At 41.8% G+C, this 16,410-nt stretch overlaps 1 protein-coding gene across 1 annotated transcript in view; it reads right to left on the reverse strand.

Moving 5' to 3' along the window:
• The window catches only part of LOC142496046 (sodium- and chloride-dependent betaine transporter-like), a 91,044-nt gene that overhangs the window by 2,481 nt on the left and 72,153 nt on the right, over window positions 1-16,410 (reverse strand). Inside the window, exons 10-14 of the mRNA XM_075602329.1 lie at window positions 11,728-11,840; window positions 11,022-11,159; window positions 8,779-8,881; window positions 8,587-8,687; window positions 7,568-7,738 (exon numbers count right to left, since the gene is read on the reverse strand). Of these exons, the coding sequence (XP_075458444.1) occupies window positions 7,568-7,738; window positions 8,587-8,687; window positions 8,779-8,881; window positions 11,022-11,159; window positions 11,728-11,840 (626 nt within the window). The remainder of the gene's footprint in view (window positions 1-7,567; window positions 7,739-8,586; window positions 8,688-8,778; window positions 8,882-11,021; window positions 11,160-11,727; window positions 11,841-16,410) is intronic.

A 16,410-nucleotide genomic window follows, 5' to 3' on the forward strand; every position in this document is an offset into this window, starting at 1 on the left:
GACTGTGTATGAAAATGGTTGCAATTCCTAAACGTTTCATACGATATTTTTGTTCAACCCCTTGAATTAAAGCTGAAAGTCTGCACTTCTATTGCATCTCGGTTGTTTCATTTCAAATCAATTGTGGTGGTGTACAGAGACAAAATTATGAAAATTGTGTCAGTGTCCAATTATTTCCAGACCTAACTGTATATAGTACAGATATACATACATGCTGAACAGGAAAATTTCAGAACAATGGAGCAATGCCATAGTTATCCTCATCCACAAGAAAGGAGACAAAGGCTTCAAGAACTACAGACCAATCAGTCCACTTTCAACCACCCAAGATTTTTATGAAGATACTCACTTATCAGTGGCAAAAAACCTTGAACTTTGCCCATTTAAGACTGGGATTTAGACACAAACGGAGTACTTGGAAGATCATTGTGGAGGTCTTCATCTAGCAGTGGATATACCAGGAAAAGGAATCAGGGGAGCGTCAGTGCCTAAGGAAAAAATGTGATACTCGCATAGTGCAATATGTTAACAATACACATACACAGGCAGAGCTCTCATAAGAGCACAGTGAGGCTAGATATTAATGATCACTAAGTATCAGAAATATTAGCTGTGTATGGGCATCTCTAATGACCCATACACACAGGAACATAAATAGGAGGTAGGAATCCAAAAGAGAGACACCAATCCAATACTTAAAAAATGTAGATATTTATCCAGCATTGATAAAAATTGGAGGCTTACAGGATTCCGGAAAGGTAACAGCAAGTTTGTACACATGAAGGTTCACTCGAGTCGCGTTCTCGGGATCTCTGCACGATGCTGCTTCCTCATCCGGTCTCCGACCTGCGCTGCTTCAGGGGGCCGATACGTCACTTCCGGGTTCTTCAACTCGTATTGCGGACGCCACCGGAACTCCACACCAGGCTCTCTCCCTCTGGATCTCACACGAGGGGTTACGCTCTACTAGTTTCGTCGTACGAAGCCGTCACTACGTACGGCGAAACTAGTAGAGCGTAACCCCTCGTGTGAGATCCAGAGGGAGAGAGCCTGGTGTGGAGTTCCGGTGGCGTCCGCAATACGAGTTGAAGAACCCGGAAGTGACGTATCGGCCCCCTGAAGCAGCGCAGGTCGGAGACCGGATGAGGAAGCAGCATCGTGCAGAGATCCCGAGAACGCGACTCGAGTGAACCTTCATGTGTACAAACTTGCTGTTACCTTTCCGGAATCCTGTAAGCCTCCAATTTTTATCAATGCTGGATAAATATCTACATTTTTTAAGTATTGGATTGGTGTCTCTCTTTTGGATTCCTACCTCCTATTTATGTTCCTGTGTGTATGGGTCATTAGAGATGCCCATACACAGCTAATATTTCTGATACTTAGTGATCATTAATATCTAGCCTCACTGTGCTCTTATGAGAGCTCTGCCTGTGTATGTGTATTGTTAACATATTGCACTATGCGAGTATCACATTTTTTCCTTAGGCACTGACGCTCCCCTGATTCCTTTTCCTGTTACTTTGCGGACCGTGAAACAGTCCTTAAGGGTTTGAGTGTCTATTTATCACTTCATGCACTTTATTTTTGATTTATCTTTGATATCACTAGTCACTATATATCACTGCATGGTTTAAGTTGTGTGTTTTTTAGAGTGTATGAGCGCCATCTAGTGTTTTTTTGTATAGTGGATATACCAGGGCAGATGATATTATACATCATAATTTCGCATCTTCAGCCCTCGTCAGTCGACTGCTGGATGAAGACATCCCCAATGACCTTTCAGGTACTGCTTTTGAAAACCTCTCTTCTCCATGTTGCTCCAACAAATGTTCTGATTTTATCTCTCCATCTTACTTTTGGTCATCGTCTTGGTCATTTGATATCAGTTGGAGTCCAGTCGAGTACCATCTCTGTCCAACAATGGTCATTTCTTCTCGCGATCTGTCTGGCCTACTGCCATTTTTATTTCTTCACCCCTGTGATGATGTCACAGACATTTGTTTGCTTTCAAACTCCATTCTTTTTCCTGTCTCTTTGGGTAATACCCAGCATGCATCTCTCCATACTTCGAGTTGTCTGAAGCTTCTGAATTGTCTTCCCATTTAAGGTCCAAGTTTCACATCCATAGGTGAGTACACTGGTCACACACTTTCCTTTTGATGCACAGTAGAAGGTTCCCTTGCATGATTGTCTTGTTTCTTCCAAATGCGCTTCATCCCATCTTCAGTCTCTTATTGATTTCATTTGAAAGGTTTCCATCTATTGATACTTCTTGTTAGATAGGATACAGTCAATTGCATCCTTTATTCCATTGGGACCACTCCATGTCCATTGTCTATTTGGATTTTTCTTGAATAATTATATAATGGTGTGGAGGTTTAAAAATTTGGCAAATTCTACCCATCTGTCTCCACGTTCATTCCTGTTGCCGTTACATATTTACCAACTGATGCTTCATCTTTCTGCAGGACACCAATCTATGCATTGAAATCTATCATTATTTATTTATAAAATGTTTTACCAGGAAGTAATACATTGAGAGTTACCTCTCGTTTTCAAGTATGTCCTGGGCATAGAGTTAAAATGACAAATAATACATGGTTACGAATACAGTTACATAAGTGAACAGGGTATACATTATATACAAGACATTGCATGCACAGTTAAGGATAATATATATAATGGGCGTATGTAACAGGTACAGACCAGATTAAAATGTGAGACAGCTTTGGTTTTGAAAGAACTTAAACTGCTGGTGGATGTGAGAGTCTCTAGTAGGTTGTTCCAGTTTTGGGGTGCATGGTAAGAGAAGCAGGAGCGGCCGGATACTTTGTTGAGCCATGGGACCATGAACAGGCTTTTGGAGTCAGATCTCAGAGGATAAGTGCTGCCTGTGGTAGGGGTGAGGAGCTTGTTCAGATAGATGGGTAGCTTGCCCAGAAAGTATTTGAAGGCAAGACAGGAAAGGTGAACTTTGCGCCTGGACTCAAGTGATGACCAATCTAGTTCTTTGAGCATTTCACAGTGATGTGTGTTGTAGTTGATTGGAGAACAAAACGGCATATTGAATTGTAGAGGGTGTCAAGTTTGCTAAGGTGGGTTTGGGGTGCCGAGCCATATACTATGTCTCCATAGTCGATAATTGGCATTAGCATCTGGTGTGCAATGCGCTTTCTGACCAGCAGGCTTAGGGAGTATTTGTTCCTATAAAGTACACCTGGTTTGGAATAGATTTTGGATGTCAGGGTATCAATGTGCATCCCGAATGTTAAGTGGGACTCAAACCATATGCCCAGGTATTTAAAACTAGTAACAGGAATTAGGGTGGTGTTAGCGTTGATTCTGATCTGGAGCTCAGTCACTGGAAGCTTTAAAAATGTAGCCTTGGTCCCAAATACCATTGTTACAGTCTTGTCAGTGTTTAAAAACAGTTTGTTTTGGGAAATCCAGATTCGAGTCTCAAAAAGTCAGACTGTAGTATGTGTTCAAGGTCGGAGAGGCTATGGCTGTGTGCATATAGGATTGTGTCATCTGCATACATGTGTATTGAAGCTTCCTTACAAGCTGTGGGAAGATCATTGATGAACACTGAGAAGAGTAGGGGCCCCAGAACAGAGCCTTGCAGGACACCACAGGTGTTATCCAAGGGGTTGGAGTTGGAGCCTGAGATGGACACATGTTGGGATCTACCTGATAGGTAGGACTGAAACCAGTTTAAAGCATGCTTCCCTTTCCAGAGCACTGGAGTTTTTTTAGGCAGGATAGCATGATCAACAGTATCAAAAGCCTTTGCAAAATCTAGGAATATTGCACCAGTGAGTTAACCCTGTTCCATTCCACACTGGATCTCATTGCAAACTTTTAGCAGGGTAGTTACGGTGGAGTGTTTGGGGCGAAAGCCAGATTGGAATTGGCTAGGGAAATTTGTCTTGGTACTGTATAGTAATCGCTTAATTGGGAGTGAACACATTTTCCCTTGACTTTGGATAGTATTGGGAGAAGAGAGATTGGCCTATAGTTTCAGATAGTGAAAACTATCCCCACTTTTGAAGATTGGGACAACTCTGGCAGTTTTCCAGGTCCTTAGGGATATGGCCTGCAGACAGAATAGAGTTGACTATGGAAGCAATTGGTTTGGCAATGGCTGGGGCACCAAGTCTTTGGAAATTACAGTATACAATCTACTGTACAACAAGCGACAGAGAAGCCCAATGCTACATCCAATATGACAAAAATACACAGGAACTTACATTGCAGTAAGTCAGGTCCACATTTGCTGCTTAGTTTTAATTTGAGGAGCGCTTGTGTAATCTCCTCTTCTGATATTGCGCCAAATTGAAAATTGTGGGCAGTGTTGGGAGGGGCTATATGGGTTCTCCCAGGATGAGATTCATGTTTGCGGTTTGGGTTGCGTTTCGCTAATATGTTAGTAGCAAACCCCACAAAGTAGTCATTGAATGCATTTGCAATGTCAGTTGGGTTTGTCAGACTAATACCCCCCTTAGTGATGTTACTCGGTTGTTGATGGTTAGATGGTTGGAATATGTTGTTGATAACCTTCCAGAAGTTAGCTCGGTTTGATGTATTCTGGAGGAGATTGTCTGAGTAATATTGTGCTTTTGCATGCCTTGTTTGCCTTGTGCACATGTTCCGCAGGCATCTGTAGTGATTGAGATCCTTGGTAGTGCCAGTTTGTTTTCCACAAGGCATCCCTGAACTGGTAGAGTGCTATAAGGTCAGTTGTAACACATGGAAGGTGGGCCCCCCGTACTCTTATTCTGCATAGTGGAGCCTGGGTCTCACAGAGTTTTAAGAACTCGGATTGGAAATAGTCGAGCGCAGAATCAGGGTCGGGAATTAAATCGATTCTGTGCCAAGGGCAGTTGGTAAGGTCATCCAGAAACTGTTGTGGGTTAAAGTTTCTAAATGTTCTAGTGAGGAGAACTTTAGGGCTTAATTGGGGTGGATTAATTTTCCTTACACAGTACACTATGATCTTGAGGTGACAATTTCCTTTGTTAAGTTGGTTGAATTCATGGTACTGCAGCATTCTTCCACTTCATTGTCTGTGTGAATTGATGCTGCGGCATTCACATGGATTATTTGAAGACTGTATATCTTTGTCAACTGAATGATGATTCTGGCTGCTCTTTCCAATGAGCTTTTATAATGCACTACAGTATGTTGTTTCTCCATCTCCTGTCAATGATGAAGCCTACTCCACTGGTTCTTCCGCTCTGTACCCCTGTAATATAATAGGCATCCGCTTTGATCTCAATGAGGCCTTCATATTTTCTTCTTACTTCACTAAGGCCAACAATAACTCACTTAATCTGTTCAAGCTCGTCTTCCAGTTCTCGCAGTGCTTGCTTCCCTGGAGAGAGTCCGGCAGTTGTAGGTACAGTACCCAGATTTAGGTTTGAATTACAGCTTCTGTTTAACCTTCAGTGATTCTTAACACCCTCTGCCTTCATGCCAAGTCATGGGACAATCCGGCCTCCGGAGAATGAGAACCATTGCATTTCAGTGTCTTTCATATCTGGGGATTGAGGTCTTATTTGCCATGCTGGCCTCATTCGCATATTAGCCGGCTATATTGTTCAAACTTTCATAGTATAATTTAACCTACCGGCACAAGTGCCACATACATCTTCTTGAACAACCGTTTCTACCTTCCTGACACATTGAGGCAGTGAGATAAGGATTTGAGGGAAGGATATATTAGAATATATATATATATATATATATATATATATATATATATATATATATATCTACACACTTCATACTGGACATCCCTGACGAAGAAACCCAGTATTGAGGAGTTTCGCAACGCGTAGGAAGGTTTTTGGCCATCCAGGGACCCCGTAGCTGTGCACACCAGACGGTGACGTCAGCGGGAGGAGACGGTTAGAAACTACTCTGTTGGTAGCAGACCACGAGGACCGCAAGACATCTCCCCGCACTCAAGGACGTTCTACACCACACAGCAAGCGGTTATCCCCGGCAAAAGACCCCGAACCACTGTACATGTCCTACTCATGGACGGTGAGTAGGATTTCAGTTTTACTAAACGGCGGAGCAACGAAGCTTCCTTAAGCACAAGCACTTGGAAGCGCATTTCTTATTCAGCAGGAGAACTATTTCCTCGTATAGCAGGAGAAAAGTCAACTGTTTATTAACTTTACATATGTTTTATGTCAATTGAGGTTACAATTGTTTTAACCAATAAATGCTCTTTGTATCTTGTCCCATACGGTCATTGTTGACTCAAAGATAATACACTATTGCGGTGTTTTTATTTATCTCTTGTTCCCTTCTCTGAGGTATTCCATGTAAGAAGAAATCACTGCACAAGACTCTATTCCACTCTTCATCCTTAGCGCCATAGGAGGCTACTCCACACGACACTTCATACTGTGTTTTATGCTGATCAATCTGATCATTACCGGATTCATTCTCTGTCTGTTTTATCCTGATCCATGCCCTCCAAGAGGGGGGAGCTCGTCTCCGGGCCTGGCAGCTGAGGGGGGCTCAATAGGTTGCCCCCACTTCTCGCTTAACACCCTAACTTCCCCTTACTCAACTGATCTGCCACACCCTATGCTCAAGTAGACGGCCACCACCCCAGCCCCCTCAGCAATCCAGGCCCAGGTCAAGGTTTTAGTCGTAGTCCCCGGGAAATCTGTAGACGGCCTGTCCTGTTCAATCAGACATCTCCTTTGCCTATACTGTGAGCTATTCAGTATATCCCTAGTTAGCTTTCCTTACTAAAGCTAATTTCTATATTTTCTTAAACATACAATATTTATTCTGCCATCACTGATTGTTCATTTAACACTGTAACTGCTCTCACTATAAAGAATAGTTTCTTTTGCTGCAGGAAAAATCTTAGTTCCTCTCATTTCAATGGATGACTGTGTTAAATTCTAGAGGTGAATATGTATCTTGAAAGTTTCTTATATTGACCCTGAATATATTTGTAAATAGTTATCATATCCCCTGTTAGACGCCTCTTTTATAATGTAAACAAACCTAAATTAGCTGGCATTTCCTCATGTCAGACCTTCCATCCCCTTTATTAATGTATTTGTTTAAGGTGAGGTGACCCAAACTGTACTCCATATTCAAGGTGTGGTCTTACTAAAGATTTATACAGGGGCAGAATCGTGCCATGTTCCCTTCCACCTATACCCCCTTTCCTATTTGCCTTTGCAGCTACTGCCTGACATTGGGCACCATTGCTAAGCCTGCTATCTACAAGCACCTCTCAATCCTTCCCCATCAAGGATTCACCTCTTTTTAGTTTGTAGGCAGCATGTTTCTTTTTGCTTTCAAAGTGCATAACCTTACAATTATCTGTATTAAACCTCACCTGCCATTTACCTGCTCAGCCTTCCAGTTTATCCTGGTTCTCTTATAAAGGCCACCCTACTCTGATTTTACTACCATGCATAATTTAGTGTCGTCAGCAAAGATGGAGATTTTGCTCTCGGTGCCCTTGTCTAAGTATATAACGTACACTGTAAGCTCTTATTAGTTTAACCCACCCCCTGCCCATTACCTGCATAAAGGGGCCCTTGGTTCTCAGGATGATGTAGATGGCATACAGCGGGATGCAGATCATGGAGGAGACGGCCATGGCCCAGCCAATGCCGTATCCCCAGGGCGGGTACACGTAGCGGTTATTGTATTTCAGGGGCGTATACTTGATCAGGGAGAACAGGAAGGTGCCCTGCGGAGGGAGAAACAACGAGAAGAAGAGAAGGACGGAAAAGGAACCTTTTTAAATGTTACAAAATGGAGAATTGCCAGAAAAACAGATCAATATTATTAATATTTTTTTCTTCGATTGCGCTGAAAATACACACAGCTCATTAAATTGTGGAATGTGGAATGTGACTTTGCTCATCTTGGTAGAGACCCCAAAGTGACCCAAACATATGAGCTCACTCCACATGAGACGTCTGGTTGTGGGGTCTCTGTATTCAGCTCCTAGGATTGGGAAGGGCCTCTAGATGCAGTATAATTACTTTGTTTTCTCTTATTCCCTGGGTAAGAAGGTTGTCATTCAGGTATCACACACAATGTAAGAGGCAGCTCAGTTTGATGTACCTCAACTTAGAGTGGGGGAGAGCTGGGACGACTGTCCTGGGCCTAGCGGCTGCAGGGGGCCCAGCCGTCCCGCGCTGGAAGTTGGGCCAGAGGTCGGGTTCAACTTCTGCGTCCAGCTGCCGGGCCCCTGCTGCGGGTCTCTCTCCTCCGCCGGGTCTGCCTCTCATCTAAGTGTATAGTGTGTGTGTATTGCGTGTGTGGTGGGGGATTTTGTGGGGGTATTGTGTGTGGGGTGGGAGTAGTGTACACCCCCTCCTACACCCTCTCCTCCAACCCTCCTGCACGTACTTGTAAACTACTAAAACACCCCTCCTACACCTACTCCAAACCGACTCCTACAACCTCCCTACACTCTTCCTACACCCATTGCAAGGACAAGTAGTCTTATCTATGCATTAGCACAGCGTAGTGAGGAGCTGACTGGCCCTTCTATGGGAAGCTTGGTTTATCCTGTATTTCTGTACTCACCAGGCACACAGCCGGGGTGACTATCAACCAGCAGTACTTCACCACTGGCCATGGCCGGTGGCCAATCATATCTTCCACGTTATCGTAGAAACGGTCTGCACCTGTAAGGAGATAATTCCTGCGTTATGGCTCATGAACGTTCCCAGCCCGATGCGAGTCAGACCCAGCCATTAAAAGGAGTTCTGTGCTCACCATACACCCACCCCACGCAGATCACTTCAAAGATGGCAACCAGGAGTAGGCAGGTCCCACTGGCAGCGTAATAATCGAAGAGCTGGAAGACGTACATCCCGCCCTGCGAGGGGCAGAGAGAACACGAGACACGCATGTTACTAACTGACTTCTTCTCCAACACGACCGATTTATTCACTGCTGTAAAGTCAGCACCGGATCAGATCATGGGACCCGTATGAGTATCCCATCCCAAACATGCATACCGCTCTAAAACTGGCTGCATGTACAACATGCACTACACACTGTTGTGTACCAGTTGTGGCTGCTCCAGTGAGATAATGCAAGTGGTTCCATCAGGGATGGGCAACTCTAGTCCTGAAGGTCAGGATATCGCTGCTCAGTACAGCTGGCTCAATCAGTGGCTCCATCGAAGAGGACCGGAGTTGTCCACCTCTGGGTTACATGGAGCTAGTGGAGTGAGAGGAGAAGTTTCCTGATACCCCCCCATAACCATGTTGTGACAGATGAATCATCGTGAAGAAAGTGCAGATCCGGGTTTTTTTTCGACGCACTGCTCCATTTTCTTCACGCCTTTGCGTTTTAATGTAAGAAAGCGTTTCTTATATTTGACGCAAATTGTTAGACAGAAAATTTACGCCAGAGAAGGGTGTGGCGCATTTAAAAAAAAAAATAAACACAAAAGGAAAACAAGTGACGCGCGGAGACGCAGCGTTTGATACATCTCATTATAACCTGCGTGTCATGTAACTCCTCCTACTCTCACTCACCCAAATCACGGCGCAAAACTCAGAGCCAACACCTTGATACATTGACGCAAAGAGACGCAAGATGAAAATGACGCAATTTGTCTCAAATTTGCCTTGGTACATCACCCCCATTATTTCTTCGCACTCGTTGCTCCGTCTTTTTTTAGAATCGTTGGGGCTATTCTTGTAGCGCCGAAGCTATCGTGGCCAAACCGCACGTTTTTGGCATTTACAGAAACAGCTGGAATGAAATGTGAGAAAAATCCCAATTCTCGATTGCAAATCACTTCTTCTAAACCGCTTCTAAAAAAAAAAAGGTGACAAACCGCCTGGTATAACAGCCAAACCGCCTGGTATAACAGCCAAACCGCCCGGAGTGTACGTGCTTTAGAAGCGGAGTGACCTAAGGTGGTGCTAACTCCATCCCCGGTCTCACCGATGGGTTCTGCTCTCAGCCAAACCTATTTTTCAGGCTCTGGATGTAACTCGCGGTACCAATCTCGCCACGTTTTAGGTAGTGTTAAAAAATCTGAGTTTTTAGAAGCGGTTTGCATAACGGAGCAACGAGAATAGCAGTTTTAGTATTAAAAAAAAAAATGCCTGTTGGAGGCTTGGTTGACGAACCGATCGGATTGGCAGAGGCGGAGTGAAACCAGTTCCAAAAAAACCCCTTTTAGACACTGATTGGACATGCAAGAAGGGCTTACAGAATAGCAAAGCGTGCCAGTCCGCTTCCATGGGGCACTTTAGAAGCGGGTTTTCACACTTCAGAGCTACGTGAATAGGCCCCAGGGTCATTGATCCCTCCAGGTCTGCGTGGGGGGGGAACAGATCATCTTGTGCTGCTATTACAATCCTTGTTTGAAGCAGAAGAAGCACAGCTGCAAAGAACGCGCACAGCTGCACGAGTACTAAGCAGTAACATGTGCAGCACACGCAGGGACTCCGGTGAACAAAAATGGTGGACGTTGCAATGAAAACAAGTCATGCTTTGGTTCATTTTCAATTTATTCTTATGCATTAAATATGTGTCTTAATAAAGTTCAATTCTTGGGACTGAAAACACTGACTTATTTCCATTTTAGGGGGTTATTTACTAAAGCCTCTTGCATACAAAATTGGAGCAAAACCCGGAGTGAAAGAATTGCATCATATTTATCAAATAAAAAAACTCCAATTGCTTTTTATGAAATTATTTTTCTTTGATAAATGTGGTTCTTTTTATTTTTTTTTGCACTGGTTTTACGTCCGGAAGACTTTAGTAAACAGACCCCAAATCGCCATTTTTTAATCCCAGTCCGATTCCCTTTTGTTAATAAATATATCAATCATTTTGCTGGGGGAAATAAATATGTCAGATTATTCACTGCCCATTATGTAACCTCATTATTATCGTATCACTGTCCTACAATGCATAGTCATCGTCCCCGCCCCCCCCTCTCCTCCCCCCCCCCCCTCCTCTTCCCCCCCGCCCCACCGAGGTCCCCTAGTCACCTCGGTCAGCAAGATGAGGCCGAGCAGATAACAGATGACCGCGACCACCAGGATGAGGATTTCTCGGCGGAAACGTTTCCTGAACACCTGCGGATACATGTCTACGATGGCCGTGACCAGGCTCTCCACGCAGACAAACTGCAGGGAAAGTGGTGGGAATGAGAATGGTCCTCCCCAAACATTACATCACTATACTCCTCTTACCCATCGGTGATGCCACCCTCTGCCCCCACAAGTGTCCTCTCCTCTCACCAGTGTCCACTCTCTCTTAAACCCTTCTCTCTTCCGAGACTTTCATCTTCTCTTTCTTCTCCATCCCTATTTCCTCTAAGTCTGACTCTTGTTTTTTCTGGTCCCGGTGGCTCTCCTTTGCCTTTCTCTAACTAGGGTTGCCAGGTGGCTTCTCCAAAAATACTGGACTCAATGGTGAAAGGTGCCTCAGGTCACTATGTCCAGGTAGAAAAATACCGGACACATACATGTCCAGTATTACCTCTCATTTTTTACTGGACAGAGTATCCAAATACAGGACAGTCCAGTTCAATACCGGACACCTAGCAACCCAATCTCTTACCCCTCTCTCGTCTGAGTGGTCCCCACCTTCTCCTCTAAGTGGTGCCTCCTCCTTCTCTTCCCTCCCAGATGTACCTTTTCCTCCTACCTCACTCCTTCCCTCCATGCTTCCCTTTCCCTCCCCTTTCAGTACCTGACTGTCCAGTCCCAGGAAGATCAGCATGAGGAAGAAGAGGCAGGACCACAGCGGTGACACAGGCATCATGGTCACCGCTTTTGGATATGCAATAAAGGCGAGACCAGGACCTGCAGACAACAGGAATCTACAGTGAGGCTTGGAAAGCTCTGTACATGTGAAGAAGAGACCTCTGAGGTTTGTAAAAGCTTTGTGCACCAGAAGAGATCTGGGAGGTTTGGAAAGCTCTGTACATGTGAAAAAGAAACCTGTGAGGTTTGAAAAGTTCTGTGCATGTGAAGAAGAGGCCTGTGAGGTTTGGAAAGCTCTGTACATATGAAGAAGAGTGTAAAACAACAACAACCTCGGCGCTAATCCCCGCAATAAAAACCCAAAGGAGAAAGAAAGGGTTAAATATTACCAGTTGATGGTGACGAATACCCCTAGGCAGTTTATTGAAAAACCTAGGTTGATGAACCCTCTGCTACAACCCCAATAGGGGTTATCCAAAACCCTAGACAGGAGAAACAAGCAGGAAAAACAAGGGGGAGCAAAGGTTTAACCCTTGCTCCCCCTTGTTTTTCCTACATATGAAGAAGAGACCTGTGAGGTTTGAAAAGCTCTGTACATGTGAAGAAGAGACCTCTGAGGTTTGAAAAGCTCTGTGCATGTGAAGAAGAGACTGGCGAGGTTTGGAAAGCTCTGTACGTGTGAAGAAGAGACCTGTGAGGTTTGGAAAGCTCTGTACATGTGAAGAAGAGACCGGTGAGGTTTGGAAAGCTCTGTACATGTGAAGAAGAGACCTGTGAGGTTTGGAAATCTCTGTACAGTACATGTGAAGAGACCTCTGAGGTTTGGAAAGTGCTCTCTGTGTATTATTATGTTGCTTTGCATGTTACTACATTGCTATGCATATTATTCCTAAACACATTATTATATCACTCTGCATATTATTATATCTAGTTGTGTGTTATTATTTATCTCTGCATGTTATTATTTATCTCTGCGTGTTATTCTATCTCTGCATGTTATTCTATATCTCTGCATGTTATTATATCTCTCTGCATGTTATTCTATATCTCTGCATGTTATTCTATATCTCTGCATGTTATTCTATATCTTCTGCATGTTATTCTATATCTCTGCGTGTTATTCTATATCTCTGTGTGTTATTCTCTCTCTCTGCATGTTATTCTCTCTCTCTGCATGTTATTCTATATCTCTGCATGTTATTCTATATCTCTGCATGTTATTCTATATCTTCTGCATGTTATTCTATATCTCTGCGTGTTATTCTATATCTCTGTGTGTTATTCTCTCACTCTCCATTTTATTCTATATCTCTGCATGTTATTCTATATCTCTGCATGTTATTCTATATCTCTGCATGTTATTCTATATCTCTGCATGTTATTCTATATCTCTGCATGTTATTCTATATCTCTGCATGTTATTCTATATCTCTGCATGTTATTATATCTCTGCATGTTATTCTATATCTCTGCATGTTATTCTATATCTCTGCATGTTATTCTATATCTCTGCATGTTATTATATTTCTGCATGTTATTCTATATCTCTGCATGTTATTCTATATCTCTGCATGTTATTCTATATCTCTGCATGTTATTATATCTCTCTGCATGTTATTCTATATCTCTACATGTTATTCTATATCTCTTCATGTTATTCTATATCTCTGCATGTTATTCTATCTCTCTGCATAAAGAACATATACAGACCAGCGCTGGTCTGTATACAGTATGTTCTTTGTGTTTTCTCTGGTGTTGTTCTGCTAGTATTCCTGGCTGCCCTGTACATATTGTGTTATTATTGTTAGTATTTTATTTAATTGTTTATAGCGCCTAAGCACTTTCTTTTGTGTTATATCTCTCTGCGTGTTATTATATCTCTCTGCGTGTTATTACATCTCTCTGCGTATTATTACATCTCTCTGCGTGTTATTACATCTCTCTGCGTGTTATTACATCTCTCTGCGTGTTATTACATCTCTCTGCGTGTTATTACATCTCTCTGCGTGTTATTACATCTCTCTGCGTATTATTACATCTCTCTGCGTGTTATTACATCTCTCTGCGTGTTATTACATCTCTCTGCGTGTTATTACATCTCTCTGCGTGTTATTACATCTCTCTGCGTGTTATTACATCTCTCTGCGTGTTATTACATCTCTCTGCGTGTTATTACATCTCTCTGCGTGTTATTACATCTCTCTGCGTGTTATTACATCTATCTGCGTGTTATTACATCTCTCTGCGTGTTATTACATCTCTCTGCGTGTTATTACATCTCTCTGCGTGTTATTATATCTCTGCGTGTTATTACATCTCTGCGTGTTATTACATCTCTGCGTGTTATTACATCTCTGCGTGTTATTACATCTCTGCGTGTTATTACATCTCTGCGTGTTATTACATCTCTGCGTGTTATTAAATCTCTGCGTGTTATTACATCTCTGCGTGTTATTATATCTCTGCGTGTTATTACATCTCTCTGCGTGTTATTACATCTCTCTGCGTGTTATTACATCTCTCTGCGTGTTATTACATCTCTCTGCGTGTTATTACATCTCTCTGCATGTTATTATATCTCTCTGCGTGTTATTCTTTATCTCTGTGTGTTATTCTATATCTCTGTGTGTTATTCTCTCTCTCTGCATGTTATTCTCTCTCTCTGCATGTTATTCTATATCTCTGCATGTTATTCTATATCTCTGCATGTTATTCTATATCTCTGCATGTTATTCTATATCTCTGCATGTTATTCTATATCTTCTGCATGTTATTCTATATCTCTGCGTGTTATTCTATATCTCTGTGTGTTATTCTCTCTCTCTGCGTGTTATTCTATATCTCTGCATGTTATTCTATATCTCTGCATGTTATTCTATATCTCTGCATGTTATTCTATCTCTGCATGTTGTTCTATATCTCTGCATGTTATTCTATATCTCTGCATGTTATTCTATATCTCTGCATGTTATTCTATATCTCTGCATGTTATTCTATATCTCTGCATGTTATTCTATATCTCTGCATGTTATTCTATATCTCTGCATGTTATTATATCTCTGCATGTTATTCTATATCTCTGCATGTTATTCTATATCTCTGCATGTTATTCTATATCTCTGCATGTTATTATATTTCTGCATGTTATTCTATATCTCTGCATGTTATTCTATATCTCTGCATGTTATTCTATATCTCTGCATGTTATTATATCTCTCTGCATGTTATTCTATATCTCTACATGTTATTCTATATCTCTTCATGTTATTCTATATCTCTGCATGTTATTCTATCTCTCTGCATAAAGAACATATACAGACCAGCGCTGGTCTGTATACAGTATGTTCTTTGTGTTTTCTCTGGTGTTGTTCTGCTAGTATTCCTGGCTGCCCTGTACATATTGTGTTATTATTGTTAGTATTTTATTTAATTGTTTATAGCGCCTAAGCACTTTCTTTTGTGTTATATCTCTCTGCGTGTTATTATATCTCTCTGCGTGTTATTACATCTCTCTGCGTATTATTACATCTCTCTGCGTGTTATTATATCTCTCTGCGTGTTATTACATCTCTCTGCGTGTTATTACATCTCTCTGCGTGTTATTACATCTCTCTGCGTGTTATTACATCTCTCTGCGTGTTATTACATCTCTCTGCGTGTTATTACATCTCTCTGCGTGTTATTACATCTCTCTGCGTGTTATTACATCTCTCTGCGTGTTATTACATCTCTCTGCGTGTTATTACATCTCTCTGCGTGTTATTACATCTCTCTGCGTGTTATTACATCTCTCTGCGTCTTATTACATCTCTCTGCGTGTTATTACATCTCTCTGCGTGTTATTACATCTCTCTGCGTGTTATTACATCTCTCTGCGTGTTATTATATCTCTCTGCGTGTTATTCTTTATCTCTGTGTGTTATTCTATATCTCTGTGTGTTATTCTCTCTCTCTGCATGTTATTCTCTCTCTCTGCATGTTATTCTATATCTCTGCATGTTATTCTATATCTCTGCATGTTATTCTATATCTCTGCATGTTATTCTATATCTCTGCATGTTATTCTATATCTCTGCATGTTATTCTATATCTTCTGCATGTTATTCTATATCTCTGCGTGTTATTCTATATCTCTGTGTGTTATTCTCTCTCTCTGCATGTTATTCTATATCTCTGCATGTTATTCTATATCTCTGCATGTTATTCTATATCTCTGCATGTTATTCTATCTCTGCATGTTATTCTATATCTCTGCATGTTATTCTATATCTCTGCATGTTATTCTATATCTCTGCATGTTATTCTATATCTCTGCATGTTATTCTATATCTCTGCATGTTATTCTATATCTCTGCATGTTATTCTATATCTCTGCATGTTATTATATCTCTGCATGTTATTCTATATCTCTGCATGTTATTCTATATCTCTGCATGTTATTCTATATCTCTGCATGTTATTATATTTCTGCATGTTATTCTATATCTCTGCATGTTATTCTATATCTCTGCATGTTATTCTATATCTCTGCATGTTATTATATCTCTCTGCATGTTATTCTATATCTCTACATGTTATTCTATATCTCTTCATGTTATTCTATATCTCTGCATGTTATTCTATCTCTCTGCATAAAGAACATATACAGACCAGCGCTGGTCTGTATACA

Source organism: Ascaphus truei, chromosome 5 (assembly GCF_040206685.1).
Source record: "Ascaphus truei isolate aAscTru1 chromosome 5, aAscTru1.hap1, whole genome shotgun sequence".
Taxonomy (NCBI): domain Eukaryota; kingdom Metazoa; phylum Chordata; class Amphibia; order Anura; family Ascaphidae; genus Ascaphus; species Ascaphus truei.